Consider the following 26,462-nt stretch of genomic DNA (forward strand, 5'->3'; position numbering starts at 1 on the left):
TATTTTGACCCGAGTTCGCCTTTTAATGTGGATTCGGGTCCATGGTATAAGTGTGCAGTACAATAAGAAAATCATTGCAAGCCGCCCTTTAAATAGTTTTATACTTTAGTCTTCTATTTTATAGTTTGTACCATCGGAATTGAAACAACGAAAAGTCAATAAGAACAAAATAGTGAAACAATTTTTTAAGGAACAATCAACGAAGTACAAAATATTTGGCCTGAATAAATCTTAAGACAAAAATAAACTCAACTTTTATATAATACATAAATTTAAATATCCTTTTGAAGATCCACAATTTACATCACACGTTGCAGTATTTTAAGGGGTGTTTGGTTGGATATAATATGAGTGTAATTGACTTGAATTCAAACCCTCCCCTTCCCCCCGCCCCCCCCCCCCCCCCCCCCCGCCTCTCGAGAATTACAATTCGACGATTTGAAGGGAGAAGAAAATATAGAATGACAATTTTACCCTTTGTCTTATTTTGTCTTATTAGCTATCTTATTACCCTCCTTCTTCCTTCTTGCCCTCTAATTACAATTTGGCGATCTTGTCTTATTATTATTAGTATAATATTAGTAAATAAGAACATTTCAGTCATTATATCACTTATTTCTTTTTAATTTCATATCTTATTACTACGTACCAAACACTGTAATTTGAAGTCTTACTTTATTCCACATATCAAACACTGTAATTTGAATTTATATTTTATTCCCATATTATTATTTCTCACCTAATTACAATTTATTTTCACTCTAATTCATTCCTTCCAACCAAACACCAATATTTCACGTCACTTGAGGGTACAGTATTTTACAAGTTTCCTTTAAATAAACGATACAGTGCGCCAATAAGCCAACTCTCGAGAGCACAGAATCACAGAGAGAGAGTGAGAGAGAGTACGGAAGTTCAGCCATGGTGCGACTCTTCTTCGATAAGCCTGCTCTCTATGCAATTCGTGCTTTTCTCTACAGTTTTAGGAATTTATTTATTTTTATTTTTATTTTTTATTGTGAATTCAAAATTTCCCCCCAATATGGCAGGACGACGAGGAATTGGAGCCGCTCTTCGATTACCACCGCGTGCAACCTTACAATGCCATTATCCTTGACGGTATGCGCTCTCTCTCTCGCGTTTGTGTATGTTTGTTTAAGTTTCTAACTTTTTTTTCACTGTTCCTTTGAATTTGGAAGATGATAGTCCAGATTCATCGCCAGTAGCTAATGCGAAAAAGCGGAAAATTGACACTTCTGTTGTAAGAACCTTGAACTCTTTATGAACTCGAGTTCATTTGTTTGAATTTGACTATATTAATTCATGTATATTTATTGTATTTGATATTAGGATGAAGAGAAACAGGACAATAAAGATGTAATTCAAGTAATAGATTGTGAGGAAAAAGAAGAGGAAGATTGGCTGAAGCTACCGCCAAAGATTTCAGCTGATACTGTAAAGAAGCGTGAGAATTCAACCATAAAGGAAATAAGGTATTCACAGCAGTATATTAATGTTGCATATTTGCATTTATTTAACCTAGTTGGTTGTAAATTGTATTGTGAATAGGTTTAATTCTTTAGTGATGTTATGATGGAAATAACTAAATTCATGTTTTATCAGGTGGAGTAGTCCTGTTTCATACCAGAGTGATTTATTGAATCAACAATTATCTATTGTTGTATTTTACTGTATGGAACTATGCTTTTCACAAAAAAATCAGTTTATCGACCCAACTAAATCATAGAATTTCCAATTATTTTTAATATTATAGGTGAGGAATTAGAAAAAAAACATTGTTATCTTTTCAGTAAGCATGTACTGAAGAGAAGATACCTCCCTTATTATTAGTTTAAAATTTTGTCCATTTGTAAAGTAGTTATCTCTCTACTTTTCAGTCTCTTTTAATATTATAGATGGCTGTTCATAGGTTAAAAAAGCAGGAGCTGGCATCCCTTGCTGAATCCGCAAAGCATGTGCTACGAGATGTTGAGGATTCTGTAAAAAGAGATCTTAGCACTTCATTGCAATCGAGTGAAGGAAGTGTTGCAGAGCAGCAGACAAAACCTTGCAGTGAAAGGGCTAAAATAATTATTTGTATTCAAGACAAGGATGGCTCCAAACAATTCCGTGTTTTCATGGTACATCTTGCCACTTCCCCTTGAAAATTAAAGTGTGCACATGGCTTCTGCATGTCTGTTATGGTATCATTAACCATATACTGCTTGAAAATGAGGTTTTTGTTTGATTTCAATGCCCATGCTGTGATTCCTAAGCAATGGAAGGTTAAGATGTTAGATACTTTTCTATATTTTGCAGGTGTGTATGTCTTGTATAGTTTAACCATACAGTTAATGTGCCAAGTTTCATAAACTAAACATATTTGATTGTTTTTTTTCTCAAAGTGAAGTAGGGACCCCTTGTTAGCACCAGACATTTAGCCAGCATGACCTTGATGAATTTCACTTCTATATGTTATAACAACCTGAATGCTTCTAATATAACTATGGGAGGAAGTAATTTGTAGTTAAAATTTTCAAGGTATTGCTAGGACTGTGAGATGTCAATCTGTCACATGGTCTTAGCCTAAGCAGTGTTGTAAAAATTGCTAGGCGCCCATCAGGTGTTTGATGGATGCCTAGTCGCTAGCACCTAGGCCGTTAATGCGGGCTGGGGACATGGATATGATGCAAGAAGGCAACAATACTTTTATTAATTATTTAATATATATTTTAGTTAGATTAGAATTGCTTAATATGGAGTAGTTGGTTGTCTTAGTCTTTTAGGTATTCTAGTTATTTGATTCAATTAGAAGTCTCTGTCTAATGATTATTAGTTATTAGAGTCTTGGATTAATGGGAATCAGAATTTTAAATCCCAAAAGGGGACTAAGGGAGTTTTGGGCCTTGAAGTGTGGCAAAACACTTCTTCCTATTCCTTCTTCGGCCCGTGACTTAGACTATAACAATTGGTTTTGTTGCCATTTTGGTGTTTTGTCTTGGCCTTCAAGGAATTTAGTTATCCACCTCTTTAATCTTCACCTAATTCTTTGAGATGATGTATGCAGTACTCTTTCATTAATAGCTGCAAACCATTCTCCGATTCTTTAATTGCGTTGAATTCTGGATTGTCTGAAAGTGTTTTCCTGGCATTCTAGCAATGGAACCAAATGTTACAGTCTAAGTCACAGGCAGAAAAAGGAATAGGAAGAAGTGGTTTGCCACACTTCAAGGCTAGGTTTGCTTGAGATCCCAAAACTCGCTTAGTCCCCCTCTTTGGATTTAAAATTCTACTTCCAATTAATCCAATGAATTCTCCATTTCTATAATAGGGAAAATACAAGACTCCAATAACTAATAATCACATAACCAATTAAGACATAGATTTCTAATTGAATCAAATAACTGGAACACACCTAAAAGACTAAGAAAACCAACTATTAAGCAATTCTAATCTAACTAAAACATCTATTAAATAATTGATATAAGTGTTGTTGCCTTCCTACCAATCCTACATCATATCCATCAATCCATGTCCCCAGCCCGCATTAGCCGCCTAGGTGCATGACTAAAATTTTTATTTTTGGGCATTTGGCAACTCTGGTTTTTTAGACTTCTAACACTAAGCCTAGCCAAGATCTTTGTTTTGAAACTGCTGACTCATGTATTTTATTTTATTATTATTTTTTTAAAAAAACTTTTCAAGATCTGAATTCCTAAATATTCATTGTTGCTTCTATGGAGTGCTCATGATCAGTCTTGTGAAAAAGGTTTGGATTATAGGTATTTTCACTGAAAACACATGTTTCTGAATTGACTGTTTCTTGAAAATTAGTAAATATTAGAGATGCTATATAGTGTCCAGATCTAAGATATTGAAATGCTTTCCATTTAAACTTTGGTATTTGTATGACTCGTGTCATCTTTCTAAACATGTGGGCCTTTGGTGTTTAATTTCCACTTGCTGGTGTGCTGGTTTTACACTAGTATTTGAATTGTTAATAGTATACCCTTTGTTATTATTCAATATTTGTATAAATCTTAACATAAATATTTCTCTTTTTGTTCACACAGGATGATAAATTTGAGCGACTTTTCAAACTGTATGCTGACAAAGCTAAGCTTAATTTACAAAACTTAATTTTCCGTTTTGATGGGGACAAAATTAGTCCCACAGCAACTCCTCATAGCCTTGGGATGGAGGACGACGACATTGTTGAAGTGCATGTTAAACCAAGCTGATTCAGGTAAAAGGCTCTTATGTCTTTTACCGAAATGTTTTCCGTCATTCTATCTTTTTGGGACATTTTATCTTATAACTTTTGATTTATATGAAGTATGTTATCTGATCATTAACTAAGAATAAAGTGTGTGATCTGCAAATAAGGTAATATTTGAGAACCTTAGTCATCTTAAAATTCAAAAAGTCTGATTTACTGGGAAAAGCCTATCAGTTCATCATCCTAGAAATTCATTCGGAGGACAGGTTTAAAACATAGGAGAAGGTTGGTAGTTGGTAGTTGGAAGTTGGAGATTCAATTTGGCTTTAAAGAAGGCACTTCAGAATGTATCATAGAGGATATGAGGCTATCAAAAGTCTTCATTTCACTTGATTTTTTTTTTTTTCTCTTCGGTCTCTCTAACTTCTGTTTTCGCTTATCCATTTCAGGTTTTCCTTTTGTGCTCTAGATGATTCGCTTTTTGGTGTCCTTGAAGTTTTTTTGCGTGTTCCATTGGTCTTTATATAAGTTTAGCGTTGCAATTGTATAGTAAATACTGTTTATGGAAACATAGAATTCAACCTTTGAAAACATCCTCATTGTTAGAACTTAGGTTACTTGGTTGCTGATCCGCTAACCGTTATTTACCAAACTCTCTTTTAAGTTAAAATTACACTTATGGTTTCTTGTTTTCTCTCAACTTAACTTTTTTTTTTTTCTTCATTTTCCTTGTATAGTGGGAAAAAAAGAAACTAGAATCCAACAACGAGTAATATTTGAGGTCTTTCATAAAGAACCACATAATATAATATTTATTGGTTATTTTCTGTGTTAAATTAGGAGATAATTGAATGAGTGTAGACATTGTTTGTCTTGGCATGAATGGTGGCAATAACTTTCACAAGGGATAAGATTATCCAAATCAAAAAGTCGTGATCATAGTGTACAAAATAACTTTTGCCCCATACTTCATTAATTTTTACGTAATTTTCACAAGTGTCTACATCAAGATTTTGTGTGTGAGAATAGAAAATGAGAGTATACATAACATTTTCCTTTAAATACAATTGTAGCTGCCGTCAAGAGCATATATAAGAGTTACGTGGGACGTTTTTATATTTGGTCGGGAATAAATTTTTTGTTTTATATTTGACCAGACGTTTAAGGCCTATGTTGACAATATTGTTGGCATGTTTATGGCAACTTCAGTTTCTTCACTCAACTGGACCTGCTTCTCAATTCTTATTCATTCCTCTTTGGTCCATCTCAAAGTTTGAGATTACATTTAATTTTAATATAATTTTTTTGTAATCTTAATCATTTATAATAAACACAAAAAAAAAAAAAAAAAAAAATCTAACTTGACATATATTTTACTATGTCATTATTGTCACATCATCCATTCACCTATTACCTAACTACTACATATAATTTACATCATATCATCATACAACAGTAAACACTAATGCCACCAAAATATATTGATGACCCTAAAGAGTTTTTTTTTTTTTTAAATACTTAGGTAAAATAATTATATACATAATATTTCATTTTCGTTATTTTTAATATTTTATTGTAATTTATATATTGATATAAAATAATAATTGTAGAGATAAATTAAGATTTATTGATAAAAATAATATTTTTTAATGTGATGTGAAAGTGGGACCATATTTGAAAGTGAGAGTATTGCAGGGATAAATCTAGCCTAAGCCTACATTCCTACAAGACCCCGCCCCTAGAGCCACTGCAGAGGTAAATCGCAAATTCCGCAATCAGTTCACCGGTCAGACTCTAATATTCATGTACGCACAAGGGATCCAATCCACACATTCAATCATCATGCGCCTTTTTCCTATTCATATTTTCAGTGGAATTCAAATTTCGAACTCACACACTACCTTCTTCAGTCGTGACATCAAGTCATGTGACAAATCACTATGCTAAGCTCCGTGGGACTAGAAGATAATAGTGAACTTGATCAATATATTATAAGTATCACAATTTTTTGTTCCTAACTTATCAATAGTGATGCTTTCAGTCATTCTATTAACAATATTGTTAAAATTTATCCGTATTCTTCAGAAATCTTAATTGATTGTAGCTAGTAAAAGAACTTTGAGTGTGTTCTTGTATAATAGCCCGCAAACTACATATAAGAGGTGAATTGCACTAAAAAAATCATGTGCTACAGGTAAGCTCGACCAAAAAGGTGCTGGTAAAAATCAAACTCGTAATCTTCTAGTACAAAATCATGCTCGACCTACTTAGCCTTTTATAAAAAATTACATACAAATTTAATTCAAAAGTATCAAATAATCAACACACTTAATTCCTTTTTTCAACTTATATAAAATGCCTTAGACCCCCACCCAAAAAAAAAAAAAAAAAAAAAAACCATCAATCGCTTACAATTCATTAGTCAACGTCTATCTAAAATGCAAAGAAAGTTCAAATTATTGGTGGATTAATTGTGATTATAGGGCAATACTATTTTCAAGTCAATGAACAATTGTTTTGATTCTAGCACAAAATATAGTGGAACACTCGTTTGAAATTTGTGATTATGATTTTAATTACTTTTTCAATTAAATAATTCTTTATTTAACTTTTCTTTTACCCGGCCTCTCATTTCATATATTTGATTTAATTAAAAATAAATTATATAAATTATTTATAATATAATTTTTTTAATAAAGTCTGATACTTAATTTAGTGTTATTAAATAAAAGTAGAAAGGGTTAAATAGATACTTAAACTATATGCCAAAAAGTAAATAGACCCCTAAATTTAAAAAAATATAATTAATTAAACACATCAATTCCTAAATTTAATTCAATTTAACTAATAGCTTGTTACATTAATCTAATTAGGTCAATTGAACAATAACATTAAGGTGATAACCTATTTTATAAGCTTAAAAGGATATTTAAAAAAAATAATTTTTTTTTAAAAGAAAAATATTAATTGTTGGCTTCTTTCTCCAGTTAGGCAAGGCAAAGAAACTGGTTGGACAGAGAAGCCATCTTTGGCTGCTCCGTCCAAATTTTGAAGGAGAAACTAACATGATTTCTTTGTCCAACTGGACTCCCAGCAATTCCGTCCAAGTGGACAAAAAATCATGATTGGCTTCTGCGTCCAGTTGAACAGAGAAAATGGATGATTTCTCCATTAACGGAGAAGTCAAACATTTGATTTTTTTTTTATTTTTTAAAAATATTTTTTAGAATTTAAAAATACTCTTAGGAGTTTTTAATTCTTAAATTATTTTTTTACTTAAAAAAATATTTTTACCAAATACCTAGAGATAAAGGGTTAACCAACGTAACTCAATTGAATAAAAATGAAGAGTTGAGGTGTATAATTAAAACTTTTATAGTTTAAAGACATAATTACTTTTTCTTCTATAGTTTGTGAGCCTATTTTTTCCATATAAAATTTGTGTGTAAAATTACATTAGAATTTTTATTAAGTTCAAAATTTTTAAATAAAAATATTAAAGAAAATAATCAAATAAAACACTGGTTTGATATTTGAATAGTAAATGTAATATGTAAAATGAAAAAAAAAAGGAGAATGAAAATAATAATAATATTTGGACCTAATAATATTCCACCTACTTGTATTTTGAGTTTGTTTTAATATATGATTCATTCTTTAGCTTTCAAATAATAATAATAATAATAATAATAATAATAATAATAATATTATTATTATTATTATTATTATTATTAATTAATTAATTAATTAATAATGATGACCACGACGATGACGACTATAATAGAGATTTGGACGGGATGCTTAATTAGGTCACTATACTTGTTTTGGGTGATTAGCCAAACACAATAAGGCTACCTAATTTCATATTGGTTTAAATGGTAATGTCCTAACAACCCACGTGACCTTTTGAAAGTGAGCATGTTTCTCAAAAATCAGTGCTTGAATGCGATAAATTGATGAACCATAATTCTCGTAGTTGAATGTCTCAATTTTAATTTTTGTTAATAATTTTTAGGTTGAGACCATTGCACGTGTCTTCTTGAACTATTACATAGGATTGAGGTTTATTCTGTACAGATTTTTGGAGTTTAAAGTAATTAATGACCCACTTGATTTGCGGAAATAAGTTCATGAGAGAATTTATTCCTCAAATATCCGGGGGGGGGGTTGGGATTGTTTACCTTGAAAATTTATTTAATTAAATTTGAGGAAAATGATTTTATTAGTCTCCCCCTAGCACTTACCTTACTCTGGTGGGACTCGGACTGTGACCTGATTTAGATATCACTTGGTAAGATCAAACACTTACCACTAATTTAAAAATTATAGCTCATAATAAATTTTATTTCCTTATACCGCCACATTTTCATTAGGCATGATTGACTTGTCTTTTCAAGCCTCTACCCAACAAATATAGTCAATATTTTAAAAAAAATTCATAGAATTTCAATTCAATTCTTTCCCAATTATTTTCAATAAACTAAATCAATTGTTAAATTACTTATTAGGAAAATAGTTCTCAAAATTATAATTACATTGCGATTTTAATCATGTCACGTCAAAATTTTAATCTTCAAATTATAGACAAGTAACAAAAATTACTTTTAGATTATTCACTATGAGAAGATCAAAATCATAACATGATTAAAAATTTAAAAATTATTTATACCTATATTACACAGTTAAGAACTAAAATTACATTGTATTATTTAATATTCCTTCCGTCCCATTTTATATATCAGATTCGATTAACAAGATTTGATTGAAGTTATTTACAATTTAATATTTTATAATATTAAGTTTAAAATTAATATATATAATATATATATATTTAAAAATTACATTAAAAATACTATTAAACACAAAAAATAAAAATAAAATTTAAAAATTATAAGAAATTATTAATAAAAATAAATAAAAAATAATTAATTTAACCAATAAATAGTAAATATCTCAGATAAAATTGGGGAAGGGAGTAATAACTAATAACTTGTAGAAAAAGACTAAAACGATTAAAAAGAGAATTAGAGAGAGACTAAGGGCAATTTATATCCTACACCACGGCGTACATTGCACTATGCGCCCAGATGCAAAACGATGTCGTTTTAATTATTTTTTTTTTGAAATTTCCCGCCCCAGTGAATGGCAGTAGGCTTTTCTTTAAAAAAAAAACCGCTGTTCAAGAATGTACATAATGTTATACTTGAATACACATAATGTTATAACAAAATATACATACTCTTTTTAAAAGATAATACACATAATCTAACATAATACATAATAAACATAAACTTTTAACATAATACACATCAACTCTTAACATAATACACACAAATTTTCTGATTCGGATGTACATAATTGTATAAAAACAATGTACATAATTGTATAAAAAATACACATAACTGTATGAACCAATACACATAACGTTGTGAACGAATACACATAACGTTGTGAACGAATACACATAATCTCAGCAACTTCCTACCGCGCCTCCCAACACGACCCCAAAACGACGTCGTTTTGGGAGGCACGCGGCGCATAGTGCTATGTGCGCCGTGGTGTAGGATATAACGATTGGAGACTAAGATGGTACGAGTACTTTTTTTGTTTTGGAATAATAAGACATGTTTGGGATTGTTAGATTTTGTAGAGATAAAAGTTGATGGGCGTGGGGAACAAGGATATGGTAGGCCACAAAATCCTCTATTCTCCAAACAACGCCCTGTGGGCATCCGTCATCGTCTAATCCCTAACGTGGCATCTTCGCATTGGATGGGTCACCCACTACCGGATATCACATGCACAGATGCACTGATGCACATGCACTTTGGGGATAAGACTCCTGGACCCCACCTCCTTGCTTACGCGTCTCCGTCCACGTCACCCCCTAATTTACGGCAAATTATGCTGTGCATCCATATGCACCATGCACCATATATGGTGCATATGGATGCAAAAACGACGTCGTTTTATTAAAAACGCACGTCTCCCTTTAAAAAAAAAAAAATTCAAGTTCGATTCTCAGCAACAACATATGAACTAAAATTCCAGAATCGATAAACTATAATTCCATAATCGATGAACTATAATTCCAGAATCTAATCTATGAACTAAAAATTTCAGAATGAATGAACTAAAAATTCCAGAATGAATGAACTAAAATTCCAGAATCTATGAACTAAAATTTCAGAATCGATAAACTACAATTCCAGAATCGATGAACTATAATTCCAGAATCAATGAACTAAAATTCCATAATCTATGAACTAAAATTCCAGAATGAATGAACAACATAATGCTGTTGCTGGGAATCGAACCTGAATTTTTTTTTTTTTAAGGGGAGACGCGCGTTTTTAATAAAACGACGTCGTTTTTGCATCCGTACGGATGCACAGCATAACTACTCCTAATTTACCGCACTTGATGAAAATATATTATTTATCCCCATATTCTGTTAAAATTTTATGGGACAAAGCAGTTACTTATCTTTTAATTCAGTCTTTGCAATAAATTGTTAAGAGTTTGAACTAGGATCTATTACAACAACATCTAATTCACTTCTCAGTTATGAAGATTGAAGACTGAACCAAATCAAATGGGTAGATTATTCGATGTGTTGTTCAAGACAGTTGCAACCGCACGCGATTCATTTATTTAAAGACTATCTCATTCTTCTTGAAGATTGATCAAGAAATTTATAGAGATAGACGGCTAGATTACCCCATATGTATGAGTATGTGTACTTTGAACTGGGTTACCAAACCTTGCGTCTTGTTTACTGCTTTTTGTTTGGTTGTCTAGTCTTTAATTGTGCATAATTTGTTAGTCAGATTGTTCAAGAACTAATTTTGCGTTTACTATGTGGTTTAACTAATACTTAGACCATTCACATGTAATCGGACTCTGAGCATGTTACCTTAGATTTTACTAATAAAAGAGATAAATTGTATAATGTGTCTTAATTGATTAGGGACAATTTCATTGACCGTACTTGTGTTTAAAAAGATAGGAAAAATTACACTTTTTCATTGTTATGTTATAGATGATTGTAAGATTCGTCCATACATTTTGATCGTGCAACTCTTTATAATAATTGATTGTCCACATCTTGTGTTTAAAAAGATAGGAAAAATTACACTTTTTCATTGTTATGTTATAGATAATTGTAAGACTCGTCCATACTTTTTTATTGCGCTCACTTCTCGTCCTAAGCTATAACTGACGTTACAACTTTCATCATTTTCTTAACAAAACATTAAGGACGAAATTTGTAACGTCGGGTATTGACTGACATTCATGCAAATATAATGGATATAACTGCATAAAAATGTTTTGGAATAGCAACTCAATTACTTGTATTTGTTAACAGCAGGAGAAAGGTCTATCCAAAATCAATAACAGAAAGCTAATCAGTAATCAAAGTTTCAAAATCCTGTGTAATAAGACAGACACTAAACATAATTGTGGAGGTGGTGCTCCTAGGCAAAAATAAAAATAAAACTTCATGGTACAAAATTGGAATTGAAAAAGCAGTATAAAGTAAATTGATTTCTGACTTCAAGCTCCATAAAAGGTGCTGCTTTTGTTCATCCAGAAAGGTAATGTGACATTGTTGACAACATTTTAGGTCCTTAAGCATGGTGGTAGTGATGCAACTTGTATAGTAAGACTTTTCCCGAGGCATTTCCCATGGCCATGAAACCACTGTGAGGACTGAAATCCAAACACCGCGGGTAGTGCAGGGTTTGATTTGGGGGAGGCCAGTTTGAGAAAACTGTAAAGGATGGGATGTGTATCAGTTTTGAACTGTTCTTCTTCATGGTTGAACCGATGGCTAGAATTTGGGCATCACTATTGAATTTCATATAATCAACTTTGGTAGTGAGATTCTCGATTGTCTTCACAGGTTTTCTTTTCCCACCTAAAAAGTCTTGGGTGTTGTATATATTCACAATCCCGCTGTCTGAACCAGCTGCAAACAGACCTCCAATTGGTGAAGTACAGAGAGCAGTTCCGTTTATGCAGCCTTCATCAACACCTTTATGAAAGCAAGCCCTTCTTCTTAGGTCCCAATGATAAATCTGGCCATCTCCACCAGAGCTCAGCAACTTTTGTCCGTCGTGGCTGAAAGCTAATGACCGAATAGTCCCATTCATTTTTAGCGTTCCAACCAGTTCCTTTGTTTTGAGGGAAACTAGCAAAATATACCCTTCATTGCCTATAAAAGCAATCATGTCAGAGTCGGGGGATACCTCAAAACTTTCCAAGCTCCTTTCCTCTCTACCAGCAAGAGGACCTATCTTATTCAATGTTGTCTTAACCAAATCTAGGGCATAAAAGAATTTTCTTCTACCTGATATAATAACTTGAGATCCATCAGGTGAGAAAGCTGCCTTTTTAATTGGACAATCTTCAATAAAGATGCTTTGAATTTTGGTATTATCTTTTCCATCAATTTGAAAGAATCGGAGTTTTTTATCCAATCCTCCAACAAGAAGCAACTGGCTATTCCTATGGAACTGAACAGAATTTATCGGACCACTTGAATACTCCCCTTTATTTGCATCAGCCAGTCGAGAATACTCTAGCATCCCTGGTAACAACTTTGCACTGCTTTTTACAACAAGTTGTTCGTTTGTTCGAAGGATATCACCAACCACTTTGGCATCCTTGTAACCATTTTCTTCATCAGAACCTGAATCTTCACCATCAGAGATGTAGCTTTCTCTCTGTGAATCAGTTCGCGCCCATTCCGTCCCTGGATTTAGCTTAACATGTTGAGCCCTCAATCTTGCCACATATGCAGAACCAGATATTACACTCTCGTCCTCTTCCTTCCTCAACTTCCTCAATCTGTTTACTTTAGCTACATTGATACTAGTCTTCTCTTCCTCTTCATCTATCCATGCAGGTTTCCGTTCCTCAGCCTCCTGTTCATCACTTCTTCCATCAAACACTTGATTGTCATCTTCATAAGCAGTCAATGAACTATTGGCATGCCGGTCCACAAAGAACACTGCTGAATCTTTTTCAGCCTCTTCGGTAGTTGTTGGTTTTTCATCTACCTTTCCAAATTCAATAGGCGAGTGCAAGGAGCCAAACAAGAAGGTCTCAAGCCTCTTCATCTCCCTCACTTCCTCGGCTTCTAATTCCTTCCGGTGTTTCTTTCTCTTCTTTCCACCTGTGGTGTCTAAATCAGAGATCTGCATATCTTCATTTTGTTCCTTGCCCTCGAGAGGTGAACACTCATCAAGAGGCTCCCTTTTCTTCTTACCAGTTCGGTCTTTAGGAGCAACATTTTGAGATATTAAATTCATAGTTTCTAACATGGCAACTCCTGCAAAATTCAGAAATATACAGAATTACTCAATTCCCATGAAAACACAGAATAAAAAGAAAAATAACAGGAACAGACACTGCAATATACATAAACAACTGGAGAAACTTCAATGTCCTATATGAAAAAACATGGGCATATTCAAATCAGAGCACACATATCAGCATTATTACTATTTTTAGCTTACTTTCATAACTAATTAAGAATGAATAGCTTTCAATAGCTTAACTAATTAAGAATGAATAAAAGCAACAAAATCAACAGAAATATTCAATACTCAATAGAAACAGTAATTGCTTACTGGCTACTGCCTATTGCCTAATCCATAAAAGCAACAGAAATATTCAATAGAAACACTGGAGATTGGAGAATCACTAACAAATTAAGAATAATAATAATTAATAAATGAATAAAATCAATTACCGACGGCGGCGACGGTTCTCTGGACTCGCGACGGCGGCCTGGAGGTCTGAACTCTGGTGGCGTGAAGCAATTACCGCGACGGCGGCCTGCAGGTCTGAACTCTGGTGGCGTGGAGCAATTGCCGCGACGGCGGCCTGGAGCAACGGCGGACTCTGGACTCGCGACGGCGGCCTGGAGGTGGACGGCGGCGACGGCTCTCTAATGTCGACGAAGTCTCTCTGCCCGTCTGCTAGTCTGAGAGACGAGACTTTGAGTTGAGTGGCGGCAGTTAGAAAATTTGGGAGAATGGAGATTAAAATTTTAGGGATTTTGAGTTTTGACTGTTTAAAATTTTAATTTCTAAAAAAAAAAAAAAGAATTAATTTCTAGCGGTTTGACGAGTCACAAGTCTAGAATACTTAAGCTCGATTCGTAATCGATTAATAAATATAATAACAATACTAATAATTACATAAAATTTTTAAATAATATTATTCTATTTCAAATACAGTTTTGTAAAAAAAATTAAAAAAATCATGATGTATAAGTTGTTATATAACAAAATATTTATACAAGTAACAAATAATTTTTTAAGAACATTTTTTTTACTACTAACTCTATTACAATGTATCAGGAATAGTTAATACCAAGGAGGCCTTTAGAATACATATTCCCCTTGTAAAAAGAATAACTCATTTTCAAAAATAAAATGTATTAACAAACAACGGAATAAGTCTATTTTCGAAAATGACATTCCATTCTAGGCTATTTCGTGAACCAAACGTGATTCATAAAATGTGAGCCAAAGTTTTTATCAGTTCCTTTTTTTTTTTTTACCGATAAAATCAAGACATAATAGAAATTTTACTATAAATATATGTATTACTTTTATTACTAAGTACGGAGTAATATTTTTTTTATGAGATACACACTTTAACTCATCTAAAAAATCACAATTTTTATTATTTTATTATTTAAAATAAAATCAATAGATGAAGATTTTAGTTGGTTTTTGCATAAGTGATTAGGAAAAAGAACATGTGAGAGAGAAGGAAAATGGGAAAAAAAAAGTAACAGATCTAAGATGGGCACGCATCAGTTGCGCGTAACTTATGAAAAAGTCTTGATTTTTTATAGGAGTTTTTTGTTACCTTAGAAGAAAGAGAGGATGTGTGGGTTTCTTGCAAATGAGGGTTTTTGCATAGATGTGAGACCCGTCTCAAATAATATTGCACTATATATCTGTCGTGTAAAGGTTACAATCCCACGTGCATGCGCCCGCTAGACACGTTAAGAGCGTTGTTTTATTCTTTCTTTATATATATATATATATATATATATATATATATATATATATATATATATATATATATATATATTGTGAAAAATCAATTTTTATTTTTTTCTCTTTTCTACCATCTCTTTTTTCTTAATAATTCTTACAAAAACTCCACAAAACCACATAAAAACTTTTATAATTTCTTTTATTATGCAATCAGTGAATAGTCAAACATACTTCAGAGTTAAACATTTTCATGGAGAGATATGGGAAGCCAACCTTCATGTAAGCACTATCCCGAAGGTGCCACGTCAGACAAAAAAGGTAATGTCGTGCCTAGCTTGCAGATGGATAGAGAGAGAGAGAGCCAAAAAAAAAAAAAAAAAAAAAAGTAGATAACAAAAGGGTAATGACAGCAACAGGGAAGAGTTCAAAGCCACTGGCCACTGCTGTTGATCATCAATGATAGACTACTCTTTCTTGTGACCCATTCTTCAGTAAACCCATCTGTTCTTTTTTACCCTTTTTTTCACTCCCTGCTGATTCATGAAAAGTTGACTTCTTTCCAAGAAAATCACAGGTTTCTTGCTCAGTTCCCACACTGTTTTTTGCCCAGATTTTGGAATGTTTCACTGTTTCTTGCTAAATCATTAAGGTACAGGGTGTTGCATTAGTTCTTGTTATTCTGATGTCAATGCTATTTGTATCCTTATTCTCTGTGAAATTTGGTAGGTACTAAAGTTCTTTCCTTTCCTTTCCTTTCCCTTTTTTTTTTTTTTTTTTTTTTTTTGGGTTTCTGGTTTTTAGATTAAATATGCATTTTGCTATCCTTTTCACTCTGATTCATCAAAGTTGACTTCTTGGGCAGAAATCACAGCTCTGTTGATTGGTTTCAACACCTTTTAGCTGTAATTTTGACTTCTTCTTTTCTTTTCTTTTTTTCTTGGGGAAATATTTAAGGTAAAAGGATGTTATTTTGAGGTTAATGTTTACTGTTATGAGACTTTGTTGTGAAATTTACTTCTTTCCTGTTTCTGGTAGCTTTTGGATGAAATATTCTGTGATTGCTGGCCCTATTTTGTACAACTTATGTTGTTTGTGAATAGTTTTAAGAAAGGGAATTCTGTTTTAGTATAGTCTGCATTTGATCTGCTCATGAAATGGTGGTAGGGCAAATCTTTAGTCCAGTTCAAGAATGTTTTGAGGAATTTCTTTAGAGCTGGCTGGCTTGATTGTTCTATTGGGATTTTTTAACTTAGGGAAAAATGACATTTTTGGTCTTTCAGTTATACCCGTCGTACAAACTTAGTCCTTCTGGGACTCTGGCGGATTTGGTGCTTCAGAGACCAAATTCGCCACTTTGCGCATAACTTAGGTGTTAAAAGATGGTCATGTATATAACTCATGGACTAAGTCTGTACAAACATTTCTGGTTTTGAATCATTTAATTAAGCGACTTGTATAAAGGAAGGAGGATTATTGAATGAAGGTTGTGGTTTTTAATTTCCTTTCAGAGATCCGTATTTTGGAACTGATTCAAGAAAGTCGAGATGTTTACGTGGCTGTTGTTTTGATGTTTTCTGAATGGGAAACGTGGATGATATGATGGAGAAGACTTGCGAGTACTGCATGTTATTGAAGCCCGTCGTGTATTGTAGCGCTGATGCAGCGCATCTGTGCCTCTCGTGTGACTCGAAGGTTCACTCGGCTAACGCTCTTTCGAGTCGTCACCCCCGCACCCTCGTGTGCGAGTCTTGCAGGTGCAACCCCGCGTTTGTTCAGTGTTCGGGTCACCGGATGTTTATGTGTCGTGATTGTGACCGAAGCCATCATGGCCCGTCTTCCCAGCACCAGAAAAGAGTTATCAGTAGCTATTTCGGGTGCCCTTCCGCTAAGGATTTGGCGGCATTGTGGGGTTTCGACTTGAATGAATTGGATTCTTCTAGTACTTTCCAGAGCCAGCTGGTTTCCACGTCGAATATAACCGTGGAAAGATTCGATGAGAGTTCAAACGTTACGAAACGAGGCTCTTTGGGAGTATCTAAGGTAGTTACTTTGCACGAGAAATGGAACCTTTTATAGTTGTGAAATGATTCGGTTTGTGCATTGTTTATGGCAGGCTCTAAAAACGGGCAACCAGCAGGAGAGTAGTTGCCTTATTCTGCAGCAGATTCTTGACCTCGAAAGGCTTCAACTGACAGAAGGCAACGAGAACTCGTCTTTAATTAGCGGTCACGTCCCGAGGGAATCGTCAATCAAGTGCAAGAAAGCGTTGAATGTAAATAAAACTTTTACTCAGAATTTGCCTCGCTCACCTGATCTCGCTCCTGAACTTCAAGATTGGGCTGCTGATCCTTTCCCATCAGCATTTCCGCAATTGGATGGAGACTCGTTTTGGCAATGCAAAAGTCCAATCAACAGCAGCCTGGTTCGTTAAAACTCTCCCGACCCCTCTTTTGTGGTTTATACTTTATAGTTTATACATATTCCCTCGCAATCTATGAGCTCGTTTATTGTTCGATTTCTGCAGCTTTGGCCTCAAAATATGCAAGATCTTGGAGTTTGTGACGAGCTTGGATGCTTGGATAGTTTTAACATGCCCGACGTGGATCTGACATTCCACAACATCGAAGAACTTTTCGGTAGCGAGCAAGAGCTAAATAAATCGCTACTTGATAACGATTCATCCATGGATATGTCGTGCAATGGCTACTCAAAGATGGTCGAGGTTTGAAACATTTCTTTTCAACTGAAATTAACGTTTTAGTTTCTGAGAATTTGACCTGCTAAGCCTTGTTTATGCATTTGATCATCCTTTCATAACACAAAAGTATTAGACTTCCTGTTAGGATTAAGCTCTTACCACTACGCCAAAAGCTATAGTTAGTAGCAAAAACGCAACTTTATTTCCTTATACCTGCGTAGCAGCAACCGCCACATTTCAAAAGGCTGGGTGCTGGACTTGGCCCTTCGGGCCTCGGCCCAACAATTCCCCTAGCCACCTGGTGCTGGACTTGGCTCTTTAGACCTCAGCCCAACAATTCTCCTAGCCACCTGGTGCTGGACTTGGCCCTTTAGGCCTCGGCCCAACAATTCCCGTAGCCACTTGGTGCTGGACTTGGCCCAACAGGCCTCGGCCCAACAATTCCCGTAGCCACCTGGTTCTGGACTTGGCCCAACAGGCCTCGGCCCAACAATTCCCGTAGCCACCTGGTGCTGGACTTGACCCGTCAGACCTCCGCTCAACACTTCCACTCTCCTTTTTAAGTATCAACTATTTGATTATATTCATAACAGGATGTATCAGCAGCTTCCTCAACTTGCAAAGCCCCGTCGGGCAATGACGAGAGAGCCAACAATCCTTCTACGCGTGTTCATTCTCTTCCCACAGTCAAGGATTGCCCCCGCCCCATTAGGCAGTCGTTTTCAACACTATCCTTCTCTGCCTCGAGGTTTAGCAATGAAAGCAGTGGTACTGAATACATGGACAGTGGACTTTCCCCGTTCGCCAATGGACTAGAACTCTCGTGCAACTCACATGACTCCGAGAGCTCACCCTTGGATGACAAAGAAAACATTTCAACACGACACAAGGGAAAGAAGAAGATCCGTCGGTATGTCTCTTGAATCATTTCTTGGATCTCGGCGATGCATTATGCTTACTTCCCATCTTGTGACTTGCTGTAAGTCAAGCATGCTTAACCACATAGTTCTTTAGCTATCTGGTTGTCATATCCTACTTAAAACCAATTAGTGATAAGTAAGTGGACATTAACCATTTAACCACATCCCTCCATGGTAAGCAACAACACCATGTCTCGAATCGAGCAGGGGCTGAACTCGGCAAACCCGGCTGACGCCCAATATCATCTTTTGCCTTTTCTACTATGAGTGCTATAATTGATTTGTCGTTCATAATGTCTCGTTTAATGTTTAGGCACGACAAAGAAGCTCAGTATACTCCTCGCAGGCCTCGATCTAGTATAAGGAAGAAGGTAAAAGGGCAACTTATAAAGACGGGAGGCTACGAATCTGATGCAGCAAATGTAGCTAGGAGCATTTAAAATTACGCCTTTGATCATGTACATACTCTTTCCTCGGTAAGCCAAGTACGTTCTCCAAAAGTCCCTTCTTTGTTTCTTCATCGAATCGTTCATCTATGCCTCGTGTATAAACACTATTCTTTTCCTAACACAAAAACAAGAAAGAAAAAGAAAAAAAATAAAAAAACCAAATGCATTTTAGCTCTCTGAGGTGAAACAGTTGCCTTGCTGCTGTATTATACTGCTCAGTGAATCTGTAGATACATTGCTATAATGCTTTTCCAGTGCTTATTGTACTCTATACATCATTTTCATTTCTTGTTGGTGTTACAAGTTTTTCTGGTTTCTGATGAGTTGAAATGCATAGATTCATGTCAGCCTGTCAAGAATGTATGTGTTTTGAGTTTTTGCCCATAAAAGGCAAAATTCCCTCACCCTAGCCCGACAGGATAGTGATGGGATAAATCACAGTGACGCAATGACCCATTAGATGGGAGGACCGATGCCTCGGACCCACAAGGAGTCCTCCCACACTGTGTATGTGTTTTGAGTTTTTGCCTATAAAAGGCGAAACTCCCTCACCCGAGTCCGACAAGAATAGTGGTGGGATAAATCACAGTGACGCAATGACCTATTAGGTGGGAGGACCGGTGCCTTGTACCCACAAGGAGCCCTTCCACACTGCGACTGTTAAAGCTCGATCATGTATCTTTGTACTCTTGCCCACAATTTATTACATAGAAACCAATTGAGCTGTCGGTGTAGGCATGTGTTCTGAGTTATGACCAAGTGAAATCTTGACATATCAGACAAAGACTTGCTACCCTTTACTATTAATCTGTTATGTTGGTTGGAGTGGGTGCTGATCTATGCTCTGTTGTGATAACAGTAATCCCATTATGATTAGTGGATGTGTCATTTGGAAGAATACTTATCCATATGGCCTCTCATCCTTTGTCTCCTTAAAATTGCCACTTCTCCCTTTTACAGTCAATGGATTTTCTAGTTTTTTTTGGGTGATGACTTGTCGCTGTTATTTGAGGATATGTACTGGATAAACTCTGATCATATGTAATAGTTGCAAACTACACATGAAAGATAAAGTAGAGGTAAATCACACTAAGAATATCATGTATGACGGGCTCGAAACAATATTATATATAGAAATAATTTATAACCGTTCACCAAAGCAAAATACTATATATATGTTTCATCGCGAAGAAAGCCTTAGGTGAAAAATATGATTTAATTCCATCTGATGATCAGTCTAGATCAAGGGTCAAGAGTGGAGATATTGTAAAAAAAAAAAAAAAAGTACGGTAACATTATGATAATTTTGTGTAAATAAGGAATTTTTGAGGTGTTGCTTGGTATCGATGACTTTTGTACTAGGCCGGTATAATTACATATGGTATGCTTTATTTGATTGGGTAATGTAGGAACAAGTGTTGATTGTATTGGCACAACTCAAATAACATGCATGATTGTACCTGATACAAAAAGGCTCGATACTGGTCGACATTTTAGAAATTTGTATATTATATTTTAAATGAATTTCGAAAATTGTAACTGAGTTAACCCATAGCTAATTTTTTCCTACACCAAACCTACAATTGTTAATCATACTAAAGTATCATACAAAAATCACTTAATACACAAAGCAAGACACCATAGGACTCACCACAACTTCACACACATAACAAAACTTTGACAAAAGAGGAGGTTAAAACATTTATGTAAAAGTCAGTGAGAGGTAAGTGTATGGCTAGCTAGCCTCTTAACAACCATGACAAAACAAGCAAGTGTTTTTGAGGTGACACCAAATGTGGGATCATTGAGGATTATGATGGGGGGGGGGGGGGGGGGGGGGGGGAGGAGGTTAAGATATTAGATAGGAATATAGGATGATACATATAGTTAGTTGTTTAAAGTTGTAACAAAGAAGCAAACACCCTTCTCCAACAAATGCAAAATCATTGTTTCCTTCCCTAAATGCCACTTCTCCTAAACCAAACTCCTAATCACATAATAGTTTTTGAACACCCAATTAGCTAGTCTTCTACACCAAGCAAACATAGAGAGTAACCATTGAATTTTGTAGAAGCTTTTTCTCAATTAGTACCAAAAACAAATTAAAGTGAATATTGTTAGTTGTTGATTCTGATCTGCCTATTTGGTAGGTCAAGTTAATTATGTCATTTGGAAGATTTGGTGATTGAAGAGAAATTATGATCACCTAATTGGCAAAAGTAGGGCACAATACATACCATTGACCAAAAGGAAAATTATAATGAATTTATCATACTTCTTTTGGTATGTATAAAGGAATTAGGTTGAAATTTATACACTCCATCCGTCCCGTTTTGTTTATCTGGTTCGGGTAACGAGTCTTGACTGAAGTTATTTTTAATTTAATTTTTTATAATATTAAGTTTAGTAGTAGTATATAAAATTTATATATTTAGAAACTATATTAAAAGTACTATTAAACATAAATCAAAATTTTAACTGAACATAATTGATTTTGTTCCTCCTTTGGATGATAATAAATTAAAAAGAAAAAAAAAAAGAAATTATAAGAATATAAGAACAATAGAAGTAATTAATATATTGTGAACAAAAGAGATGTAAAAAAAAAATATGTAAGCATAGAAGAATGTATAAGTTATTACATTTAATGAGTTGACAACTTAAAAAGAAAAAAGAATGGTAAAATAGAAAAGAACTTGTATATGTACAAGAAAATAAACACAATGTACAAGTTATCACTTCAACTAATTAGACATTTACACTAATATTTTCTTTATTCGTATTAGAATCTTAACTTCCATTGTCTTTTATATAATTTTTAAATAAGAAAATAATTAAAATTACTTTGCAAAATGAATGAGGATAAATATTTCATTCGTTCAAAAAGAGTTGTCCATTTATTTAATATTATTTACTCATTTTTTTTTTAAATAATGAGAGAAATTCGCAACCAACATTTTCATTTCTGTAATATGAGAATATCTAATTGAGTGGGTGAAACATGATGAAAAATATCACTATAATTTTTATAACATTTTTTCAGTCAAATTCGTGTCAAATAGTCTACCTAATGTAGTTTACTCATTGCAGGTGAGTCTATATGTATTTTTTTAAAAAAAAAAAATTGTTCGAATACATTTCAATAATTTTTTAAAAATGTATTTCCATATTTCATTTTATCATATTCGGCTTGTTCATGTTGGGTTCGTTAATAGTGTTACTATACATTAGGCGGAATAGAGCTGCAGCCTGCAAGCATGGAATTATGGAAAATGGCTTTCCCGCTTAAAATGAGTAAAAGTTATAAAATACCCTCAAATCTCCAGCTCGAAGAATCACTCCCCAAGGGCATTTCAAGTCCAATCAAATTCTGTTACAGTTTTCCCGGCTTCACTCTCCCATTCCCATATTGCCCCCCTCTCATTGTCTCCTTCCTTCTTCCCGGTATATATACACACTCCATAAACCTTTCTTCTCCATTTCCTCAGGTCCAGTTTCTCTCTCTAGAATTCTCTCTTTCGCTCTCTAGGAATTGCGCACGAATCGATTCGAACTCCTTGTTGTTTCATCAGGTGTGAATTCTCTCCTCGCAATTCATCATTTTCCTCATTGATTTCACTCATTTGTGATATATAATGTGTGTGTGTGTATTCATGTTAAGGAATCTTCATTTGCATGTAATTGCAGCGATGATCGGAAGTCTATAGATGTGCATACATATATAGAGAGAAATAGGGGCGTGTTTACTTCAAAACGCGAAAGCAGAGAGAGATTTCGAGCACCGGCTTCGGAGGAGCAATGGAGTACGATTTGCTGTCTTCGCCGTCGTTTCTCAGCCAAGCGTCTAACGCTTCCTTCGATTTCAACTCGCTCTACAATTCTATTATGTTTCCTCAGAATTCGCTTCTGATTGGAGAATCGTCCAGTGGAGGTGAAAGCCAGGCGTTGGAGGCGACGACGTCAGGCATTCCTCACTCTCAGCTCCTGATCGACCAGCAGTACCACCGGGACCTCATGGACCGCCACAATGCCGTCCTCGCTCACCTCCGCGAGACGGCGAAACAAGCCCAAGCGCTCCGACAGGAGAACATCAATCTCAAGATGGCGAACCGCGATTTGAACAACCGCCTTACCTTGCTGCTCAAGGCGTCGTCGGATTACGCTGCTAAGTTCGGTGCCCCGTCGAAATTCGGAATGAGGAGGAAGAGCGTCCCTGTTGGAGACGACGAATCGACAAGCCAGGGACAGTTGTGGGAGGACATGGGTGCGACGTCGTCTGGAGACTGTCACGAGAGCCCAACTAGCGTGATGGACTCGGGTCGGGTCGAGAGAAATAACGTGGACAGGGTCCTGCTTCCCAAGAGTATCTCTGTCCGCTCCAGTGGCTACTTGAAGACAGCTCAAGCCAGTGGAAGTAGGCCTGAGAATCGGCCCAAAGCCTCCCATACTGCGGTAATTTCTTTATTTCCTATTTCTTTCAAACAAAAATTAGCACTTACAAATTCAGTATTCATTCTGAGAATTCAATTCCTATTCTTACTCAGAAATTGCAATCTTAATGCATGAAATAAGCACAATAATATACGACTCACGCATGATTAGCATTGATATCAAACTCCCAATATGATTATATTGCATGTTTGTGTTGTGTTATTAGTTGTCTAAAATTTGAGATGGTACACTTTCTTGCTGTATGGATGGTTGATTATTAGTTTCTTGCCGAATTGAAGCATATAACAACGTAGAATGCAAGATATATTAATGCATGGTAGACTGGCTAGTTAAGCATTTATATATATAACTGAACAATAATGATAACTTGCAGCAAAGGATATAACTAATTGTGGGTAAAATTTAAGATCTAGGATGATGAGAATATTGATTAAATTTTGGAAAATGCTTCTTCCCCTCTTGATGTGGCTTTTGTTCATTGGAGTGCCCATGAATTGGTTGATTTCACCACTAATTAAAAAGAAAATTTAGTAATCAATTAAATAATGTCACATCATGAAGGATAGATTAGAAGAGAAAATAAGAGAGATATCTAACATTACTCTTAAATTTTTGTTTGATTTGATGGTGTTGATAATGTTGTAGCAAAGGGTACGGCCCATGAATTGGTTGATTTCATCACTAGGATTGACGAGAATATTGATTAAATTTTGGAAAATGCTTCATCCCCTCTTAGTATGGGCTTTGGTTCATTGGAGTGCCTATGAATTAGTTGATTTCACCGCTAATTAAAAAGAGAATTTAGTAACCAATTAAATAATGTCACATCATAAGGGATAGATTAGAGAAGAAAATAGGAGGGATATCTAGCATTACTCTTAAATTTAACTTTTTTGATTTGATGGTGTTGATAATGTTGTAGCAAAGGGTGTATCTGAAAGGAGCAAAGAAGGAAGAGCAGCCACTTGAATTGGAAGTGTACAACCAGGGGATGTTCAAGACTGAGCTTTGCAACAAATGGCAAGAAACAGGCGCATGCCCATATGGAGACAACTGCCAGTTTGCACACGGCCTGGAGGAGCTCCGCCCAGTCCTCCGCCATCCACGCTACAAGACTGAGGTTTGCCGCATGGTCCTCAACGGCGACCCTTGCCCTTACGGCCACCGCTGCCACTTCCGTCACTCCCTTTCTGACCAGGAGAAACTCATCAGGGCACTCAACTCCAGGTCCCTCAATTCCTCACTTACCTCATGAAATTTGCACTAATAATCTTGCAAAACCTACTCATCATGATCATAATAATAAAAAAATAATCATGCTGTGGTATTGATTAGGTATTTGAATAATGGGAATCAAGTGAGTTCACATTAAAAAAGAAAAAAAAAATGATTACTTTGAGCACAAACTATATATACCCTGATATATAGGTGATTTGTAAGAAAGAATAAGAGAATAATTGTGTATAGAGAGATAAGAAAAGGTGTATGTTCCTTTGGATTATGGAGTAGTAAGTACATTGTTACCAAGTTGTATTCACTTTACGTTTAAATGTTGAACACTGGAACATGGTGCATAATGATGAATACTGTTGTATATGCTTGTTAACTTGTCTAAGCTCAATGGTAGGTACTGCCTTTACATTTTTGATGATTAAGCTAGAGTGGTATCATTTGTTTTGTTCGTGTTAGAGATTTTATTCAAATAATTATTTGTACTTTTGTGTTAAAAATATTATTATGTTGACTCAAAAAAGTAAAACTAACTAATATTTTATAAAATAGATGAAATATCACTTTATTTAACCAACAAAATGTTCACTTTGAATTAAATTTTAAATTTATGATGATGGATCGAGTATATTATTATTTTGTGACCGATAAGCTTGAAATTGATAAACTAATAGCCCAAACAAGTTAGCTCAATAGTTTGAGCCACTTAAAGCTATTCTTTGTATCACAAGTGTTGTGAAACAAAATATATAGAGAGTTTATATGTAAGCTAGCTTATCTTTAGCTAATTTTTATTAAATTTGTAAATAAAATTTTAATAAAGTTATTACAAAATAAAATAATTTTTATGAAAAAATAAAAATTGTATTATAATTGTCATGTTATAATGTAAATATATTAATTTTTTTTAGTTAGAATTTGAAAATTTAGGTTTAAATTGATTGAATGATAATATAAATTTATATTTATTAGTGTAAATATATTTGTTTATTAAAATTAAAAAATTTAGAATGTTAATTTGAAAATATCAAAAGTTCTATTTGAGTTTGTCCATAAGTTCAATAGTTCAAAGTTTTAGAGTTAGGATAAAAAAAAACAATAATAATAATAATAATAGTTAATACCCAAAATCGTCCTCGACTATAGTGATTTTTCTCAATTTCGTCCTAAACGACTTTGGTGACCTAATATCGTCCCAGACTTTTGTGTTTTGCTCAATTTAGTCCTCCATCTGTTATTCCGTCAAATTGGTGTTAAATTAAGGGACAATTCAGTAATGTCAATATTGATCTCTCTTTACTTTCAACTTGTGAAGTGCGAAATTCCTCTTTCTTGTATGAATTACACCCAGAATTACTCCCGGACTTGCAAATCAAATTTTATATTCGCAGTTTTAGGGGTAATTCTGGGAGTAATTCATAACAAAAAAAAAAAAAGATTTCGCAGTTCACATGTGTATAAGTAAAGAGA

General features: G+C 34.5%; 4 protein-coding genes across 9 annotated transcripts; 3 read left to right on the forward strand and 1 right to left on the reverse strand.

Annotated features, from left to right (window-relative positions):
- The first annotated feature begins 857 nt into the window (after window positions 1-857).
- LOC109160952 lies at window positions 858-4,889 on the forward strand. Its single transcript, XM_019309220.1, has 7 exons — window positions 858-924; window positions 1,050-1,119; window positions 1,200-1,261; window positions 1,351-1,493; window positions 1,931-2,141; window positions 4,074-4,246; window positions 4,669-4,889. Exons 1-6 carry the CDS (start codon window positions 922-924, stop codon window positions 4,239-4,241), a joined length of 657 nt encoding a protein of 218 aa, XP_019164765.1. The 5' UTR covers window positions 858-921; the 3' UTR covers window positions 4,242-4,246; window positions 4,669-4,889.
- Window positions 4,890-11,537: 6,648 nt separating this feature from the next.
- On the reverse strand, window positions 11,538-14,203 carry LOC109161047 (U3 small nucleolar RNA-associated protein 18 homolog). Its single transcript, XM_019309357.1, has 3 exons — window positions 14,066-14,203; window positions 13,980-14,017; window positions 11,538-13,556 (listed from the first exon to the last, which is right to left on the reverse strand). Exon 3 carries the CDS (start codon window positions 13,546-13,548, stop codon window positions 11,851-11,853), a length of 1,698 nt encoding a protein of 565 aa, XP_019164902.1. The 5' UTR covers window positions 13,549-13,556; window positions 13,980-14,017; window positions 14,066-14,203; the 3' UTR covers window positions 11,538-11,850.
- Window positions 14,204-15,636: 1,433 nt separating this feature from the next.
- Window positions 15,637-19,633, forward strand: LOC109161046 (putative zinc finger protein At1g68190). Of its 5 annotated transcripts, XM_019309353.1 has the most exons (7): window positions 15,641-15,892; window positions 16,106-16,197; window positions 16,752-17,283; window positions 17,357-17,665; window positions 17,768-17,965; window positions 18,535-18,851; window positions 19,175-19,633. In XM_019309353.1, the coding sequence occupies exons 3-7, from the start codon at window positions 16,822-16,824 to the stop codon at window positions 19,299-19,301; spliced, it is 1,413 nt and encodes a 470-aa protein (XP_019164898.1). In that variant the 5' UTR covers window positions 15,641-15,892; window positions 16,106-16,197; window positions 16,752-16,821; the 3' UTR covers window positions 19,302-19,633. The 5 variants fall into 5 exon arrangements, with proteins under 5 accessions (XP_019164901.1, XP_019164898.1, XP_019164897.1 ...); XM_019309352.1 differs by lacking the exon at window positions 16,106-16,197; XM_019309354.1 differs by lacking the exon at window positions 16,106-16,197 and having other exon boundaries at window positions 15,641-15,817.
- Window positions 19,634-22,643: 3,010 nt separating this feature from the next.
- Window positions 22,644-25,370, forward strand: LOC109161050 (zinc finger CCCH domain-containing protein 15). 2 transcript variants are annotated; one of them, XM_019309360.1, is made up of 3 exons: window positions 22,644-22,882; window positions 22,998-23,762; window positions 24,685-25,370. In XM_019309360.1, exons 2-3 carry the CDS (start codon window positions 23,109-23,111, stop codon window positions 25,015-25,017), a joined length of 987 nt encoding a protein of 328 aa, XP_019164905.1. In that variant the 5' UTR covers window positions 22,644-22,882; window positions 22,998-23,108; the 3' UTR covers window positions 25,018-25,370. The 2 variants fall into 2 exon arrangements, with proteins under 2 accessions (XP_019164905.1, XP_019164906.1); XM_019309361.1 differs by having other exon boundaries at window positions 23,011-23,762.
- The last annotated feature ends 1,092 nt before the right edge of the window (window positions 25,371-26,462 follow it).

The sequence above is a fragment of the Ipomoea nil genome, unplaced genomic scaffold (genome assembly GCF_001879475.1).
Source record: "Ipomoea nil cultivar Tokyo-kokei standard unplaced genomic scaffold, Asagao_1.1 scaffold2921, whole genome shotgun sequence".
Classification (NCBI taxonomy): domain Eukaryota; kingdom Viridiplantae; phylum Streptophyta; class Magnoliopsida; order Solanales; family Convolvulaceae; genus Ipomoea; species Ipomoea nil.